At 43.0% G+C, this 15,361-nt stretch overlaps 3 protein-coding genes across 3 annotated transcripts in view; 2 read left to right on the top strand and 1 right to left on the bottom strand.

The window, feature by feature from the left end:
* Positions 1–7,984, bottom strand: part of LOC120424547 (uncharacterized) — a 41,750-nt gene extending 33,766 nt beyond the window's left edge. The window contains exons 1-2 of the mRNA XM_052711688.1: positions 7,853–7,984; positions 7,649–7,765 (exon numbers count right to left, since the gene is read on the bottom strand). Coding sequence (XP_052567648.1) covers positions 7,649–7,765 — 117 coding nt within the window. The 5' untranslated portion in view covers positions 7,853–7,984. The remainder of the gene's footprint in view (positions 1–7,648; positions 7,766–7,852) is intronic.
* A 156-nt stretch (positions 7,985–8,140) lies between these two features.
* LOC120424543 (myb-like protein U) lies at positions 8,141–10,709 on the top strand. The gene is made up of 5 exons (XM_039588707.2): positions 8,141–9,557; positions 9,621–10,049; positions 10,108–10,176; positions 10,238–10,353; positions 10,414–10,709. The coding sequence occupies exons 1-5, from the start codon at positions 8,406–8,408 to the stop codon at positions 10,619–10,621; spliced, it is 1,974 nt and encodes a 657-aa protein (XP_039444641.1). The 5' UTR covers positions 8,141–8,405; the 3' UTR covers positions 10,622–10,709.
* Positions 10,710–11,314: 605 nt separating this feature from the next.
* LOC120424528 (transcription factor grauzone-like) lies at positions 11,315–13,574 on the top strand. The gene is made up of 3 exons (XM_039588687.2): positions 11,315–11,542; positions 11,622–13,013; positions 13,078–13,574. The coding sequence occupies exons 1-3, from the start codon at positions 11,417–11,419 to the stop codon at positions 13,435–13,437; spliced, it is 1,878 nt and encodes a 625-aa protein (XP_039444621.1). The 5' UTR covers positions 11,315–11,416; the 3' UTR covers positions 13,438–13,574.
* Positions 13,575–15,361: the final 1,787 nt, after the last annotated feature.

Here is a 15,361-nt window from a genome sequence, read left to right as displayed (position 1 = left end):
ACCTAAAATTCAAAAAAGTTTACTCCTTCAAATTGTTCTGAATAATACCATAATTTTTTTTATATTTGCATTCTCTCAAACATGAGGAATTTTTGAAGAATGGAATTTCATAAATAATTTTATAAATAATAACATTATTTTAAACATGAGCTTTACTAATATTTTTTTTAAAATAAATTCAAGCTAAATTTCATTTCCTTTCAAAATAAGAATGTTTTGAAAATATTTTTATTTTATGTCAATTTTGCTTTGGTTTGGTTAAGTTTAGTTTTTTCAACTGGGAAGCTTTTTATAAAATATATTTGTGAAGTTTTGCGTTGATTCGTTTTTTCGAACATTATTCAAATTAATTCCTGGGAGTTTTTGCATCGTTTTGGGCAAAATTCCATTACTTTGAAAAATAATCGAGCATCAAATATTAGTTTTTGTAAAAATTATATGAAGTCTATTTTGTCTTTTTCTTTAAATAAAATATAAGTCATGATTTCTGTCTGTGATTGATAAAAACTGAAACTGTTAGTGTTTATAATATTGCAACATACAGGAACATTTATAAAAAGATTATAATAAAAAGATTTTTCGGGAGCTTTTGCATTCCATTAAATATGAACAGATAATGAAAATGCATTTTAAAAATGCTGCAAGTATGTGTAAATTGTTGCGAGTGAAGAAAAAATGAAATGTTGTGAAAAATTTAAAGTTTATGCAAACATTAATACCAAAATTATGACATTTGTGCAATTAGTTGGGGGGGAATGATGTTCCTGAAATTCAGCCAAGGGGGGAATGGATCAATAAAGGTTGAGAACCACTGAGCTAGATACTCGAAATAAATTAACGGAATAAGATCGTAAATGGGAGATGGACCCCCCAACAAGACAGAACTTACACACTCCAGTCAACTCAATCGGACCGCAACTGCCATGTAACCATACTTTGAATGTGTTGGTAAATCTTTTACTAGAAAGCCTTATTTAAACAATGGAAACATCGAATGGAGGAGAGAAGAACGTAAAACGATTTTATCGCGAACCAAACGAAAGTTTGGTAGCATAATGTGGGGGAGAAAGAGGGGTTGGGGGGGAGCAGCCTCAGAAAGCTGTGCAATCCGTCACCCCGAAGACCAACACTAGTTCCTGAAAGCAGGGTTGCCACATTTGATTCTGTATTTTTGAGGGTCAAAAATCTATATATCTGTATCAGGGGGACGAAAATCTGTATTTGGAATCTGTATTGACATTTTTAAAAAAATTTCAAAAAACATAATATTCTTAATTGTTTTTTAATGCATAAAAATGCTATACAATCTAAAATTTAATGTTTGGGCTCATCCAGCAATTGAAAAAAAATATTTAAAGAATTAAAATTATTTAATTTTAATAAAAAATCGGGAAAATCTGTATATCTGTATGTTTTTCTTAAAATCTGTATTTCTTTATATACAGATTCTGTATGACCTCATCACCTCAAAAATCTGTAAAATACAGATAAATCTGTATTTGTGGCAACCCTGCCTGAAAGGCATTTCACTGACTCATCACGGGTGGGACGAGAGGCGGGGAGTGAGGCCACCCAGAAGAGTTGGGAAATCCTCACCCACCACCAAGAAAGATCCAAACGGTCCGGCCATCGAGAGGCAACTGGCTGACGGTGACGACGAGAAGGCGATGCGCGCTTCTTTTGCAGTTCTGGTCCCTCTCTCTCCTACTGCTGCTACTCTGGTCTCTCTCCTGCTGCTGCTGCTCTGGGCTGAGCTTTCCTGCTGCTGCTGCCGGTCCGACGTATGAGACGTGAAAGATGGTCTGAAATCTGGCGCAGTTTCTTATATATGTTTTCGGCCCGCTACTTCCCCTCCTTTTTCGCGACCGGTACCGGTCGCGCTGCGTCCGTGAGTGGGAAGCGCTCATTTTGCTTGCAAAATCTCTGCATTTTGAAAACATTTTAAAACATTGAGTTGTTTCAATAGTAAAACTATTTTGCCAAAATTGAAAATTTAATAGCAAATTGCTGAATAATTTTCGAATCGAATGGAACTAAAATCGTGCCGATTCGATTTGAGGGAAGGAAGATATAAGCGATTGACGGATGACGCAATATTCCAGGGCCTTCGGTCCGGTTTTTTGGAATGGCACCCCAGTACCTTCGACAAAGACGTAAGTCTACGTCAAAATAGCAGAATCGAATAGCAACACTTTTCAAAATAAATGCTGAAAAGTTCTACTTTTCAGCACTGAAATTGGTGCTGAAAAGTTAAACTTTTCAGCACTTGTTCCGAAAAGTAACACTCTTCAAAAAAAAATTTGATTTAAACGATTTATTGACAAAATACATGAAAATTTGACATAAAATAACACCAGACTGGTGGCAAGCTTGTCAAAAAGTGAACCTCACTTTTCACAGTCCATATAGGGTGAATGCTCCATAAACTGGTTGCACAAAATAGGGTATACAGGCCATTTATAAGTAAATTTGAAAATAAGTTTATTTAATATTTAGGTTTGTAATTTGAAATTGTTATTTATTGTCTAGTTATTTTTTTTTGTTAAGACCGAGCCATGCGGTAAGGCTTCCGCCTCGCAAATGGGAGTTCAGAACCCGGTGCGGACCAACATAGCTGGTGATCGTTTTCCTTCTGGATACGATTTCTAAGTAAAGGAAAGGTAGTTTATCGTCACAAGCTGTACATTATCTTCTTGGAATATTGACATTTAACCTCATTTAACACTAAAATATGTTAATAAAGTTAACATAAAAAAATGTGAACGATTGATTTCGTCCTCAAAGGCTGGATAATATTTTATTTTTTCTAGTTATTTATTCTTCGACCAAACATATTCAAAATTATTCATCAAAAACACAATTTGAAATATTTTTTCACAAAAAAAAAACTTTTTTTCAATTGCACATTTGCTGGCTCTTTTACCCTATATTTAGCGTCAGAGGGGTAAAGCGACCAAATAGCGGGGTCCACGGTCCAACCAATGTGAGTATCGCGGCCCATACATACAATTTGACAATCTTGCCATCAGGCTGAATAACACTCAATGGGTGTTTTCGGAATTGGAAAAAAATGTTGTATGGAACTCGTTGCAAAACTTGATTTTTTCAGCACTCGTCGTATTTATCCAACTCGGTGAACCTCGTTGGATAAATGTACGACTCGTGCTGAAAAAATCCTCTTTTTGCAACTTGTTGCATAAACTACTATTTCACTGTTATTTTTGGTAGAGAAAAGCAGGCCGTTTCGTCGCTCGAGAATGACAGAAAAGTAGGGGCAGGGGGGGGGGGGGGGCAGAATGGCCCGCCTAAGTAAAATGCGCGACAAACCATAGAAAAACATGAAAACTTATGAATTCAGTGTAGTAGGCTTATGCTTTGGGATGTTACCTTCAATGTTATATACTTGGTTGATGAAATTTTTCAGCTTAAAACTGTTTTTGAGCCACTTTAAAAAAAAAAATTTTTTGAATTTTTTTCAAGGTGCGGGGCAGAATGGGCCACCTTAGAAAACAAGCCATTTTGTCTAATATAAGGCTACCAACTCTTTCTGAGCAAAAATCCGTACACTTTGCCGATATGCCACCATGGTATAACAAAAACTGTCATTGAATTATTTAGATAAATTAAATTTAATAAATCTTAAAAATATAAAACTGTGTCGTTTTTACAGCTAACAAATTTCACAAAATGCTATCAGAGTGCTTATAACTTGCACGTTTAAAAGTATTCATAAAATAAACCGTGATTTGAATCAAATAATTATGTTCTTCAATTTTGTTTTGTTAAACGTTTAAAAGTTTACGAAATGTCAAGATTGTTTTTAAGAAAAATATCGCTCTTAGTTTTCACGAACACTTTTCCAGAGTTTTTTTTATTGAAAAGGTCCTATAGCATGTGAAACACAACAGTTTATAGAACCTTTAAAAAAACTCTAGATTTGTTAAATGTTCAAATGTTTTCACAAGTTTTAGAAAGCTTTTAGAAATGGAATATATTTAGTAAGGAATTTCTAAAAGAACAATTCTAGAGTTTTTTTAAAGATCCTATCAACATAAGCAAGACAATAGTTTAAAAACTCTAGAATTATTGATAATCAAGTTTGAATTGAAGAAAACCCCGGAAAACTCTCCCTTTTTAAATCAAACACACAGAAACCAAAAATTTCTAGTTAACAAAAGCTTCGACCAAATCAAAAAAGCAATTCAATGAAAAAAAGTTGTTAAAATAAAGTAAAACTCCCTACAAAAATTCCGGCCTGTTAAAAATCCGCGAAGAGGTTCGAAAATCCGTATGGTAAGGAAAAAAATCCGTACAGTTGGTAGCCTTAGTCTAATACAAAGTTGAAGGGAGATAAGAAATTACTTAAGGTACCTTTCTAACATAGTTTCCATGAAATAAAAATAAAAATAGTCACTTACCAAAACAAAGATTTTTGAAAATAGTGTTAATATGTTGAAATAGGACACTATTTTTACAAATAATCATCAAAACAACTAAAAAATCAACTAATGTTTCATTAAACGTGATTTGTGAAGCTACCAGGAGTGAAATAATCCATTTAATCCAAATTTCATAACTTTTGATTGTTTTTATAAGGCAGGATAAGGGTGGTCCATTCTGCCCCCAAGTGGATTTTAATTTAACACTTCCCCCACCAAGTCTTTAAATGATTTTAAGGTTCCGTATTGTTGTATACCTTGGTAGTAACATCTAGTAGTAAAGCATTGAGCAAACTTTTTCAAACAATCCAACTTTTCAGAAAGCTTATTTAAAAACCTCGAAATAAACAACATTTGCGTAGTCTTGTCAATAAATTTACATTTGTGCTCATAATTCGAAAAATACAATGAATTCAAACGTCGTTTTCGGTATGGTGAAGTTATTTGACGTCCTTTATAAGACACTTGCCTTACAATTGGTCTAAATCCATTCTAAAGCCCAAAACCAAGGGTGTCCATTCTGCCCCCCCCCCCTGCCTCTAAGTAATTCCACGACCACCACGACGGAATCACAAAAAAAAAGTTTTATGTAATTTTTTTCATCAGCCAAGCATACATCATTGCAATGAGGGGAACATCCCAAAGCATAAGCCTACTACAATCTGAAATCCCGAAAATCTCTGGACGTAATATTTGAACAAACCCCTATGCCAAAAACAAAAACGTCGCTCGACATTCGGAAACCACAACTTCATCCAACAACAATTTAAAACTCCGTCGCTCTATTATCGCCTCTACAATCAAGAATTCAAAATCCGAACTTAAACTTTATGTTAAAAAACTATAAAAATGAAAAACTAAAAAAACGCGGAGCAAAAACCCAACACGCTACAGCGCGCGTACGGCATGCTTCGATCTCCAACAAAAACTCGGTAAAAGAAATGCACTGGTAATCGTGGACAACAACCAAACACGGAAAAGGACAGTGGAACACATGCCAAGAAACAGCATAGGCAGGCACGGGCCATGTTGCTGGTGTACTCAGACTAAAAGTAGAACGGAAACCTGGTCTACGTTGAAGTAGCGTTTTAATGGATTCTTTTCACGTTATCTACAGAATTAATGGAAAGCTCAGCCCTGCAGCACGTTTGTCACTTCCGTCGCAGCCGCCGCCGCCGCTCCTTCGCCCCTTTTCCGCATCTTATCCTCGAGCCACTCGCGGGGGTGCATCTTCTTCCGGTGCGACGCTCGGTTCGCGTTCGAGTTGAACGTTTTGTCGCAGAAATCACAAGAGTACAGTACGTCTCCGGTGTGCGTCGCCATGTGCTCCTGCGGAAATATACACCGGAAATGAGGACGTTTGTTCGTGCTCGTGCTTGCGACTCACCTTGAGCGTGAGCTGCGCCTTGAACGTCTTGTCGCACACCGTGCAGCCAAAGTCGCCGCTGCGGTGCTGGGCCTGGTGGTACCGCAGGGCCATCGCGCTTCGGCACTCGTGGCCGCACTGGTCGCACGTTTGGGTGCCCGTGTGGCGCAGGATGTGCCGCCGGAAGCCCCGCTTGGTGACCCTGCCGGTTGTTGGGAAGTGTTTTTGGTCAGTTGGTTGGATTTTTTTCTGTTTGTTTTTGTTGGAATCTTACCAGGCTTTGCACTCTAGACATTGGAGCTTCTCTTCGGGGGGTTTGTTCTTGGCCTGTCCGCTCTCGTCGTGCGCGGCCATGTGCGTCGAGTACGACGTGTAGATATGGTACTCTTTGGCGCAAATGTGGCAAATGTACAGGGAAGTCTTGGTGTGAACGGATTGGTTGTGCTGTCGCAGTATTGATTCGTACGCAAAGTAGCGATCGCACTCCACGCAGTGCCACTTGCGCTCGTTCATTCTCAGGTGGTACTTTTGGTGGATTTTTAGGTGTTTTTCGGTAACGAATTTCTTCGGACACATCGAGCACTGATGAACCGCGTCGTCTTCGCTGGCATGAGCGGTATCTCGGTGAAATTTGAGAGCTCGCAGTTGCCGGAACTGCTTGGAGCAAATTTCGCACTGCAGCTGGCCAGGATCGACGTGGAAGCGGATGTGGTCAACGAGGCTTGGCTTTTGGGAATAGTTGGTATCGCAGCAGAAAACTGTGGCACGCTTAAAGTGCACCGTCGTCGAATGTTTCTGCAACATGTCGAACGACTCGAACTTTTTGGAGCAAGTATCGCACTCTAGGCTGATGTGCTGTGCAATTAGCTCGTTATCTATCTTGCTTTTCTTTAGCTTTGCCTGATAATCTTCAGATTTGTCATCATGCGCTTCTTCAAGAACCGCCTCCAACTTTACATTCCCAACCTTCGCCGGCTCCTCCAACGCGTGAATGCCCCGGTTGTGCTGCCGCAGCGTAGATTCGTACGGAAAATACTTGTCACAGCTCGTGCAGTGCCACTTGCGTTCCTCCAGCTTCCGGTGGTACTTTTCGTGCAGCTTCAGATGCTGCTGCTGGGCAAACTTCTTCGGACAAACGGAACACTGCAGAACCTTTTCCTCCTCGGTGGCATGGGCCGTCGCCCGGTGGCTTTTCCACGCTCGGCGCGTTCTAAACTGCTTTGAACAAACATCGCACTGCAGCCGGTCGGGACTCACGTGGAACAGCACGTGGGCGGTCAGTTTGGACTTTTGCGAGTACCGGTTGCCACAGCAAAACGCATAAGCTCGCTTCCCGTGCTGCCCCAGCGAGTGGCGCCGAAGCTCCTCGAATGTTTCGTATGGCTTTGCGCAGGTTGCACAATCGAATTTGATGTTTTCACTGATAAACTCGGCCACGGCTTGCGTGATGGAACGAGTGTCCTCCTCTCCGGAAGAATCTTGTTCAGTTTCAGAATCCTGCTCCAAACCGTTACTTTCATCTTCAAAGTGTTCGACCTCCTCCGGTTCCTTCTTGAAGAAATCATCCTCATCCTCAACCTGCGGTTCTTGTTTAATCTCTACAAAGTTACTCAAAGTGTCGTGCTTCTTGTCCGTGTGAATTTGCTCAATCTCACAGTAGAAACGATTAAATTCATGAATCTGTCCCCAGCAGCACTGGCAAAGCAAACTGTCCCGATATTCGAACTCCTACAGGGTAGATTGAGTTGGTCCAATTTACTACAAAGCTTCCGGAAATCTCGAAATCCCCGATTGTTTAAAAAGGGCGACCTGCCGAAACAATAACAAAACCCGAAATACTCACACTAAACCAAAAGTGCTTCGAGAGAGCAGTCTGCACTTCCTGCCGGTTTCCCACGGAAACGGCCTGGTCCAGGCCCGGAACTTGCTTAGTGCAGGTTAGACAAGCAGGTTCCGCCATCTGTTATCGAAGGAGGATTTTAAACCGGTGAAAATGGCGTCAAAGTTAGAATTTGTTGTAAAAGATATCATTTCAAGAAAAAAATACCTCTTAATAAATATTTATTGAACACTTTTAACGGTAGCCGAAGTTCTTTTCTGCATTTATAATCACTTAAATTTTAAGATCGATGCAAAAATCGAAAATAGACCAACATTTTTGCCTGCTTGTTTACGTCTGTCAGATTGTGCACGTTTGATGGAAATTGTGAAGCATCCAGTCTACCCAAAATTGAGTGTTGTTGTTTGTTCGTTTATTTGAGCAATTTAACCTTCTTGGTCATTCGCTGCCTGACAAAATTGAGGAATCCTTCATAAATTTTATTCAACCAGCAGATAATCCAACAAAATTGGAGCAAGCGTGATCAAAATACACAAAACTTATTTTTCTGTTTGACGTGCATGAGCTAAATTCAGAACAAATTTTTGACTAACCTTACTCAACCGTGCAAGTGTTCGTTTCGTTAAACGATCTGCTGGCCAAGCTGTCACATTTGCGCGCCAACTTCGTTCATAACTGTTTACATCTTCGTTGCGGTAAGTTGATAGAAACGTGGAAGCTCTTTTTTTTAACTATAGTTAAATGAAACATCATTAGAACAATGACGCCGCCACCAGCGAAGCGACTCCGCGACACCAGTCCGGCGAGGGGCTCGCGGGAAGCTCCAGAAGGTTCGGCCTGTCTGTTCTGCGAACACTATAGGCAGATAATAGAACATCAAAAGAAGGTCTGTGAGGAAATGTGGGAGATTATACGTAACCATCAACATCAAAACGCTGCTAAACAGACACTTATTCGGCACCTAAAAGAGCAGTGCCGGAACGACTTAACGACCTCTATACGCCGGAACGAACCGCATCTGGAGCCGGATGAGAATGCGCCTGCGTCGAACACGACCTCGAGCAAAGCTCCGCCGACAACGGCGGTCGCAAGTTCGGCCTCGGAAGGCCGGAACGAACCGCTTCAGGAGACCGGGGAGAATGAGCCGGATACGGCAGGGTCGTCGAATGCGTCTGCGCCGAACGCGACCTTGAACAAAGCTCCGCCGACAACGGTGGCGAAGGTAGTCGTCGCAAGTTCGGCCTCGGACCTCGAAGCTCCGCCGACAACAGCGGTCGCAAGTTCCGCCTCGAAAGGCCGGAACGAACCGCATCAGGATACCGGGGAGAATGAGCCGGATACGGCAGGGTCGTCGAATGCGTCTGCGCCGAACGCGACCTTGAGCAAAGCTCCGCCGACAACGGTGGCGAAGGTAGTCGCAAGTTCGGCCTCGGAACGCCAGAACGAACCGCATCAGGAGCCGGATGAGAATGTTTCTGCGTCGAACGCGACCTCGAGCAAAGCTCCGCCAACAACGGCGGTCGCAAGTTCGGCCTCGAAAGGCCGGAAGGAACCGTATCAGGAGCCGGATGAGAACGCGCTGGATACGGCAGGGACGTCGAAAGCGAACAAAGCTCTGCCGACAACGGCGGCGAAGGTAGTCGCAAGTTCGGCCTTGAAACGCCGGAACGAAACGCATCAGGGGAACGCGCTGGATACGGCAGGGACGTTGAATGTGGGCGCAAGTTTGGCCAAGAAGTCTACGCCAACCTCGAGCAATGTCCCACCGATGGCTTCGACAACGGCGGCGAAGGCGGTTGCTAGTGCGACCAAGTCGGCCACAGTCGCAGTCAAGAAGGTCAATTATCGGCCAATGGTTGAAATTGTGAACTGGAAAGAGTGGCTCCACAAGACGCGGCGAGCAACGATGAAGGTAGATATCCGTAAGATTTGGTTTTAAAATTATTAAATGTTTACTTTTTACTATCAATTACAGGTTGAAAACCCAGATGGCAACACGTCGCATGTTGGACTGATGGGAGCGTCGAAGGCGGGCTCATATTCGGCCAAGTCAAGTGTTCCGACAACGGCGGCGACCAGCTTGTCGCAAGCAGCGGCCAGTTCGTCGAGCCGAAGGCAAATCACCGCGATGGCGGAACCGTCGCCAAGTACGGCCAAGCGTCACAGGTCGAGCGAGAGCGATGTCGCGCCGATGGCTTCGGCAACGGCGGCGAAAGCGGTTGCAAGTTCGGCCTCGAAACGCCGGAGCGAACCGCATCAGCAGCAAGGTGGCAAGGCACCGGACACGGCGGAGTCCTCGAAAGTGGGCGCAAGTTTGGCCAAGGAGTCTACGCCAAAGGCGACCTCGAGCGATGTCCCGCCGATAGCTTCGACGAAGGTGACGCGTCGGTACCGGTCGCAATCTGTAAGTACATGTTTCAACACTTCTGAAACACTACTAAACTTCCAAGAGTTGTTTACAGGTCGACAACGCGCACGCTCAATGCTTCTTTGAACCCAGGCCGGATCTTTTTGCAGCGGTTGATGTCAAGGTAGGTCCACACGAAACTATTAAATGTAGTCTGTTAACGCATTTTGTTGCACCTATTCTAGGTCCACGCCTTGAAGCTTCTCCTCGGCAGGGCAATGTGTAGCGATCTGGAAAACAACACTGCCGTTTTAGACGACCTTCTGCCTCGAATAGTTTTCGTGCTCGAGAGCAAGTTTGGGTATGAAGTCTCAGATTGATTCGGCTAAATCAGAAATGGTAAAAGAATGACAACTTTCAGGACACATCCACATCACCGTGACATTGCCGCTTTCGTGGAAAGGTTGGAACACGAGTTCCCGCATGTAAAGCATCACGGGCTTTACAGCTACAACAGAAACCATCGAAGGAGGCTCGGTGTTCTGTTCCAGAAGCCGAAGAGGGAGATGCGGAGGTATCGACCGGCACCGCGTGAGCTGATCGAAGCTCTAACTGGAGCTAAGGCCTGAAGAATGGAAGCTGCTGCCGTTGGCGAGACCCCTCATCATGATCGCTGTGTGAATTTTCTTAAATATTGACATTCATGAATTATTAAACTCATTCTCATTCATTCTCTAGAATGCTCTACATTTAATTAAATTTGAATAATTTCTGCTCCAAAATGAATCATCAAGTGTCGGTTGTTGCCTTATTGAAGCCACTTAAGGATTTTTCAATCTAAATCAAATGCGCCTTCCTGTTTGACAACCAGCAATGAATGATGATTTTCATAACTTTACAAGCAAGAGGAAAGATGTTACCACCACTTTCATCTATCGAATAATCATGGCAATGATTGTATTCAGAATGCTGTCTTATGAATTTTACTCAAAATTTATCGAGAAATTAAAAGTGAGAGTGTGTGCGTGCAACATGGAGTTAAATTTTTCAAAGTGCCATGGGAACCTTCACAGCAACTGCACAGAAAGTTTAACTCCATGTTGCACACACTCTCACATTTAATTTCTCGATACAGTCAAATAGCCTAAATCAGAGTGTAATCAACTTAAATTCAAGAGGAAAACAGTGGATTCGAATCATGGCTACAAAATTATTCGATTCAGATGAGCGTGCAACTACGCAACGTTTCTCAAGGGCAAGCAAACGTCTAAATTTGTTGACGCTTGTTTTCTGCTGCGCCCCCCAAAACGTCAAATCATTTTTCCATCTTCTTTTTTCAAGTTTAGAAACAACTCGCGAGTCAAGTCAAAATTTTCGCAGTCTGTTAATCCGCCGGCGGATTCCGCCGTTTCTCCCACCCCTAAATGGCGTCGTCCCAGGTCGAGCCGTGCCTGACGTGCTTCCGCAAGACGGACAATTATCTGCGCATCGCGGACGAAACCAACGCCGACGACGTCGAACGGATCGTGACCACCCACTTTTGGTTTTCGGTGAGTTTTTCTTGTTTTTTTTTTTTTTTTGACGTTGCGTCTGATGTTTAATTTTCGGGGGGTTTGTTCCGACCGCCAGGATGCCGAATGTGCGAGCAGTGTGCTGTGCACCAGCTGCTGGGAGAAGATTGACGATTTTCACAAGTTTTACTGCGAGGTGAAGCGGTCCCACTCGGAGTTGGCGGTGGAGGTGGAGATTAAGGTTGAGCCGTTGGATGTTCCGGTGAAGGTGAAGCGCGAGAAGATTGCGGACGGGTCGAGCGATGAGGACGATGAGAGCGAGGACGATGATGAGGATTACGATGGGGACCGGGACGTGAAGGAACCGTTTGATGATATTAAGGATGAGCCGGAAGTGGACTCTGATTTGAAGGAGGATGAAGAGGAGGAGGAGGAGGAGGAGGAGAGAGAAGTTGAGGAACCGGTAAAAAAGAAGCGTGGCCGAAAGAGGAAGTTACCTTTGCCTAAGCCGGAGCCGGTGCATGATGATGAGCAAGAGCAAAATGAATCGGATGAGGACTCTGACTGGGATCCGGCGAGGAATGATGACTCTTCCGATGAGGCACCGAAAAGAACGAGAGCACTGAAAGTGGTCAAGAAACCGAGGAAGAAGTATGCTCCTAGGAAACCTAAAGATCCTTCTGAGGTAAAGGTTCCCAAGGAGCGGAAAAAGAGAGATATTGCCAAGGAAGACGAGTTCATCCGAAGATATTGTCCAATCTTTTGTGACAAGTGCAATTTCAGCTGTGATACTTTTGCCGAGCTGAAAGACCACACGACCATGCTGCACAATTGCAATCCGCTGGTCGTCTGCTGTGAGCACAAGTTCTACAAGCGGTCCTTCCTCTACCAGCACGCGCAATATCACGAAAATCCCGACAAGTTCAAGTGTCAAACATGTTCCAAGATATTCCACAGCGGGTTAGCGCTTAAACTTCACCTCGATTACACGCACGTCCCGGAGGAGGACCGGATCCACAAGTGCGACGAATGTGGGGCCACCTTTGCCAAGGCCTATCACCTGACATCGCACAGACTGAAACACGTCTCGATTGCTCAAAAGCGCTTCTACTGCGAACAGTGTGACATTGCTTTCAGAACGAACCAATCGTATAAAACGCACCAGCACTCGAAGCACGGTGCAGCGGCCAAGTACGTGTGCGACATTTGCGCCCGTGGATTCCGTCAACGGTCCGACCTCGTCACGCACCAGCTCTCGCACAGCGCCGAAGGCCTCGAGCAGCTTAAAATCCAGTGCGAGCATTGTCTCAAGTGGATGAAAAACAAAAAGTCCATCTGGACTCACCGACGTATTTGCCAGAGCTCGGGGCCGGTTGCTTGCGATATTTGTGGCAAAATGGCCCCCAACCCGGAGCAGCTGAAAAGTCACAAAAAGTTTATGCACCAGGATCAGCGCGTGCACCAGTGCCAGTACTGCGAGAAGGCATTCAAGCGGCCAATCGACCTCAAGGTAAGTTAGATTCATGTTCATAACTCCCACAAAAATGTTTATTCCTCCCCATGCGTCCCAAAAGGAACACGAAACCATCCACACCGGCGAGGTTCTGTACACGTGCAACTTCTGTCCCAAAACGTTCAACTCCAACTCGAACCTGTACTCGCACCGGCGGAAGATGCACCCGATCGAGTACGCCGAGTGGAAGCTGGCCCTGCAGCTCAAGAAGCAACCGGCGGCGGAGACCGCGGCGATTGCGACGGCGGCCGCAGCCGTGGCCAACTCGATGGGCGTCGGCGGCGGCGCCGAGTTGCCACCGTTCAATCCGGCCCTGATACCGACGATGGCCGCCGCATCACAGCTTCACCCTGCGCCGCCATCGTCGCTGCTTCCAGCGCCACCGCCATCGGAACAGCAGGGAGCAGGTGGGTTTATGTAGGCGGACATCTCATCAAAAACGACGATCTGCAGTAGCAACCGCGCTAACCATTCCGTAAGTATGACTACTTTTTTGATTTTTGAATAATTGTGTCGAATGCGTCTCTAGTTGTAACAAGGTCTATTTATAATGGTGAACTGCGGGTGTTTGATCTTGGCTAAGACACTCCGAAGGCATTGTAGGCGTTTAAAGTTTTGAAGCCAGCGTTCATCGTGCTCTTCCCCGTGTTCCTTGTTTTCCGACCTACCGGAATACAAAATCTCACGTGACCCAGCACAAGAACTGCTTGCAATTCAGTCTTGGAACTAGTGATAAATAACTCGATAGGAAGTGAGCAAACAGGATTCTATCAAAAGTTTTACAAAATAAGTTGTTGAGATATGAATATCAGCAAATTGAATGGAGTCAGGAGCAAGTGCTTAACCTGTCAAACATATGAGAATCACTCCAAATTTCTCGACTCACGGTCGAGATTTCTCGATAGTAAGATTTCGAAGTACCATCGACAAATCCTCGATCTATCATCCACAAATTGCACCTTAATTTGCAGAAATTACGATCGAATTTTTCTAGCGAGAAATCTTGAATTTACGATAGAGATTTGTACATGATAGCAATTTCAATTGCTATCTAAAAATATAAGTTTTTTTTTAAATTGGGACCATCCACAAACCACGTGGACACTTTATTTTCGAAATCTTAGACCCTGGTGGCCTGTGGATACGGCTCGTAAACCTTTGACCACCGCGGGACAGAGTCGAGACGGCTAGAAGAAAGGGTCGCATCAGTGTGAGAAAGGGAAGTAATTTGTGATTGTAGACGGTATTGTTTTGATTCGCAGTATGTTGAGTCGAGTCATCTGCTGTGGATGTACCTGAAACATCGCACAACGGGGTTTCTCTTCTCTTCATTCTCAGCTACCACCTATCTCCTATTTTTTGTTTGCTCTACTGATTCCCACTTCTTCACTGGTTCTTCTATTTATTATCCATCATTTGATTTTGATTTTACTAACTATTGATTCTCTTATCTCTCAAAGCTTTTCCACTCTTTTTTACCAATTGATACTGCTGTAACAAACTTTGTTTTTTTTTTTTCCTTAAAAATATACTTTTCTTTAATATACTAGTTATATTAAGTCTATTTATCATTTGTCAAATCTTTTTTTATTTTATTGCGAATTTATTTATTTGAATAATTCTTTATCTGTCCTATAAATTGGTTGTTTTTTTATCTCTATGTATGACTTATTGTCTAATTTTACATCTACTACATCCAGCTTCTCATTTTTATTCTTTAAAATACAATCATCATTCTCATACCATACTGTCTATTGCAGGCCTGCCCAACGTCCGGCCCGCGGGCCGGATCCGGCCCTTGAAGCCATTTCATTCGCCCCGCGATGGCTTTTCAAAATAATTCTATGACCGGCCCTTAAGGCTGTTCATAAAATATTAAATAAAAAAAATTGATTGTCTGAATTAAAAAAATAATCTTAAGATCAAATTTTATAATATTATAACAACATTCTTCATGAATTTAATTCTTGTAATTTCTACATCGATATTTCCAAACTGAAAAATTTTGCAAGAAAACAAAATGATCCATTTCGTAAAATTGTGAAATTTAAATTTCTTTCGGTTTCTACTGTGTTTACTTCAAATCGAAGTTTTTTTTTTCTATTTTCTTTATTTTTAAATAAATAAGTAAGGAAAAGCTAATGAATTTTTCTAGAACAACTTTTCAGTGATAAAGTTTTTTTTAATGAAGCTTAAAAAGGCAAATTATTCATACTGAGAATAGATCGCGGCCTATATTTTAAAAATATAAAAATAATGTCTCACGGTGGGTAAGAAGGGGATTATTATGCAACTTGCATGCACCTCGGAAATTCCTCCTGGAGGTTGTTGGGGGGACTATTCTG

This window comes from Culex pipiens, chromosome 1 (assembly GCF_016801865.2).
Source record: "Culex pipiens pallens isolate TS chromosome 1, TS_CPP_V2, whole genome shotgun sequence".
NCBI classification, from domain to species: Eukaryota; Metazoa; Arthropoda; class Insecta; order Diptera; family Culicidae; genus Culex; species Culex pipiens.
Note: the sequence above shows the minus strand (reverse complement) of the source record. Positions and strands in the feature narration are given on the sequence as shown.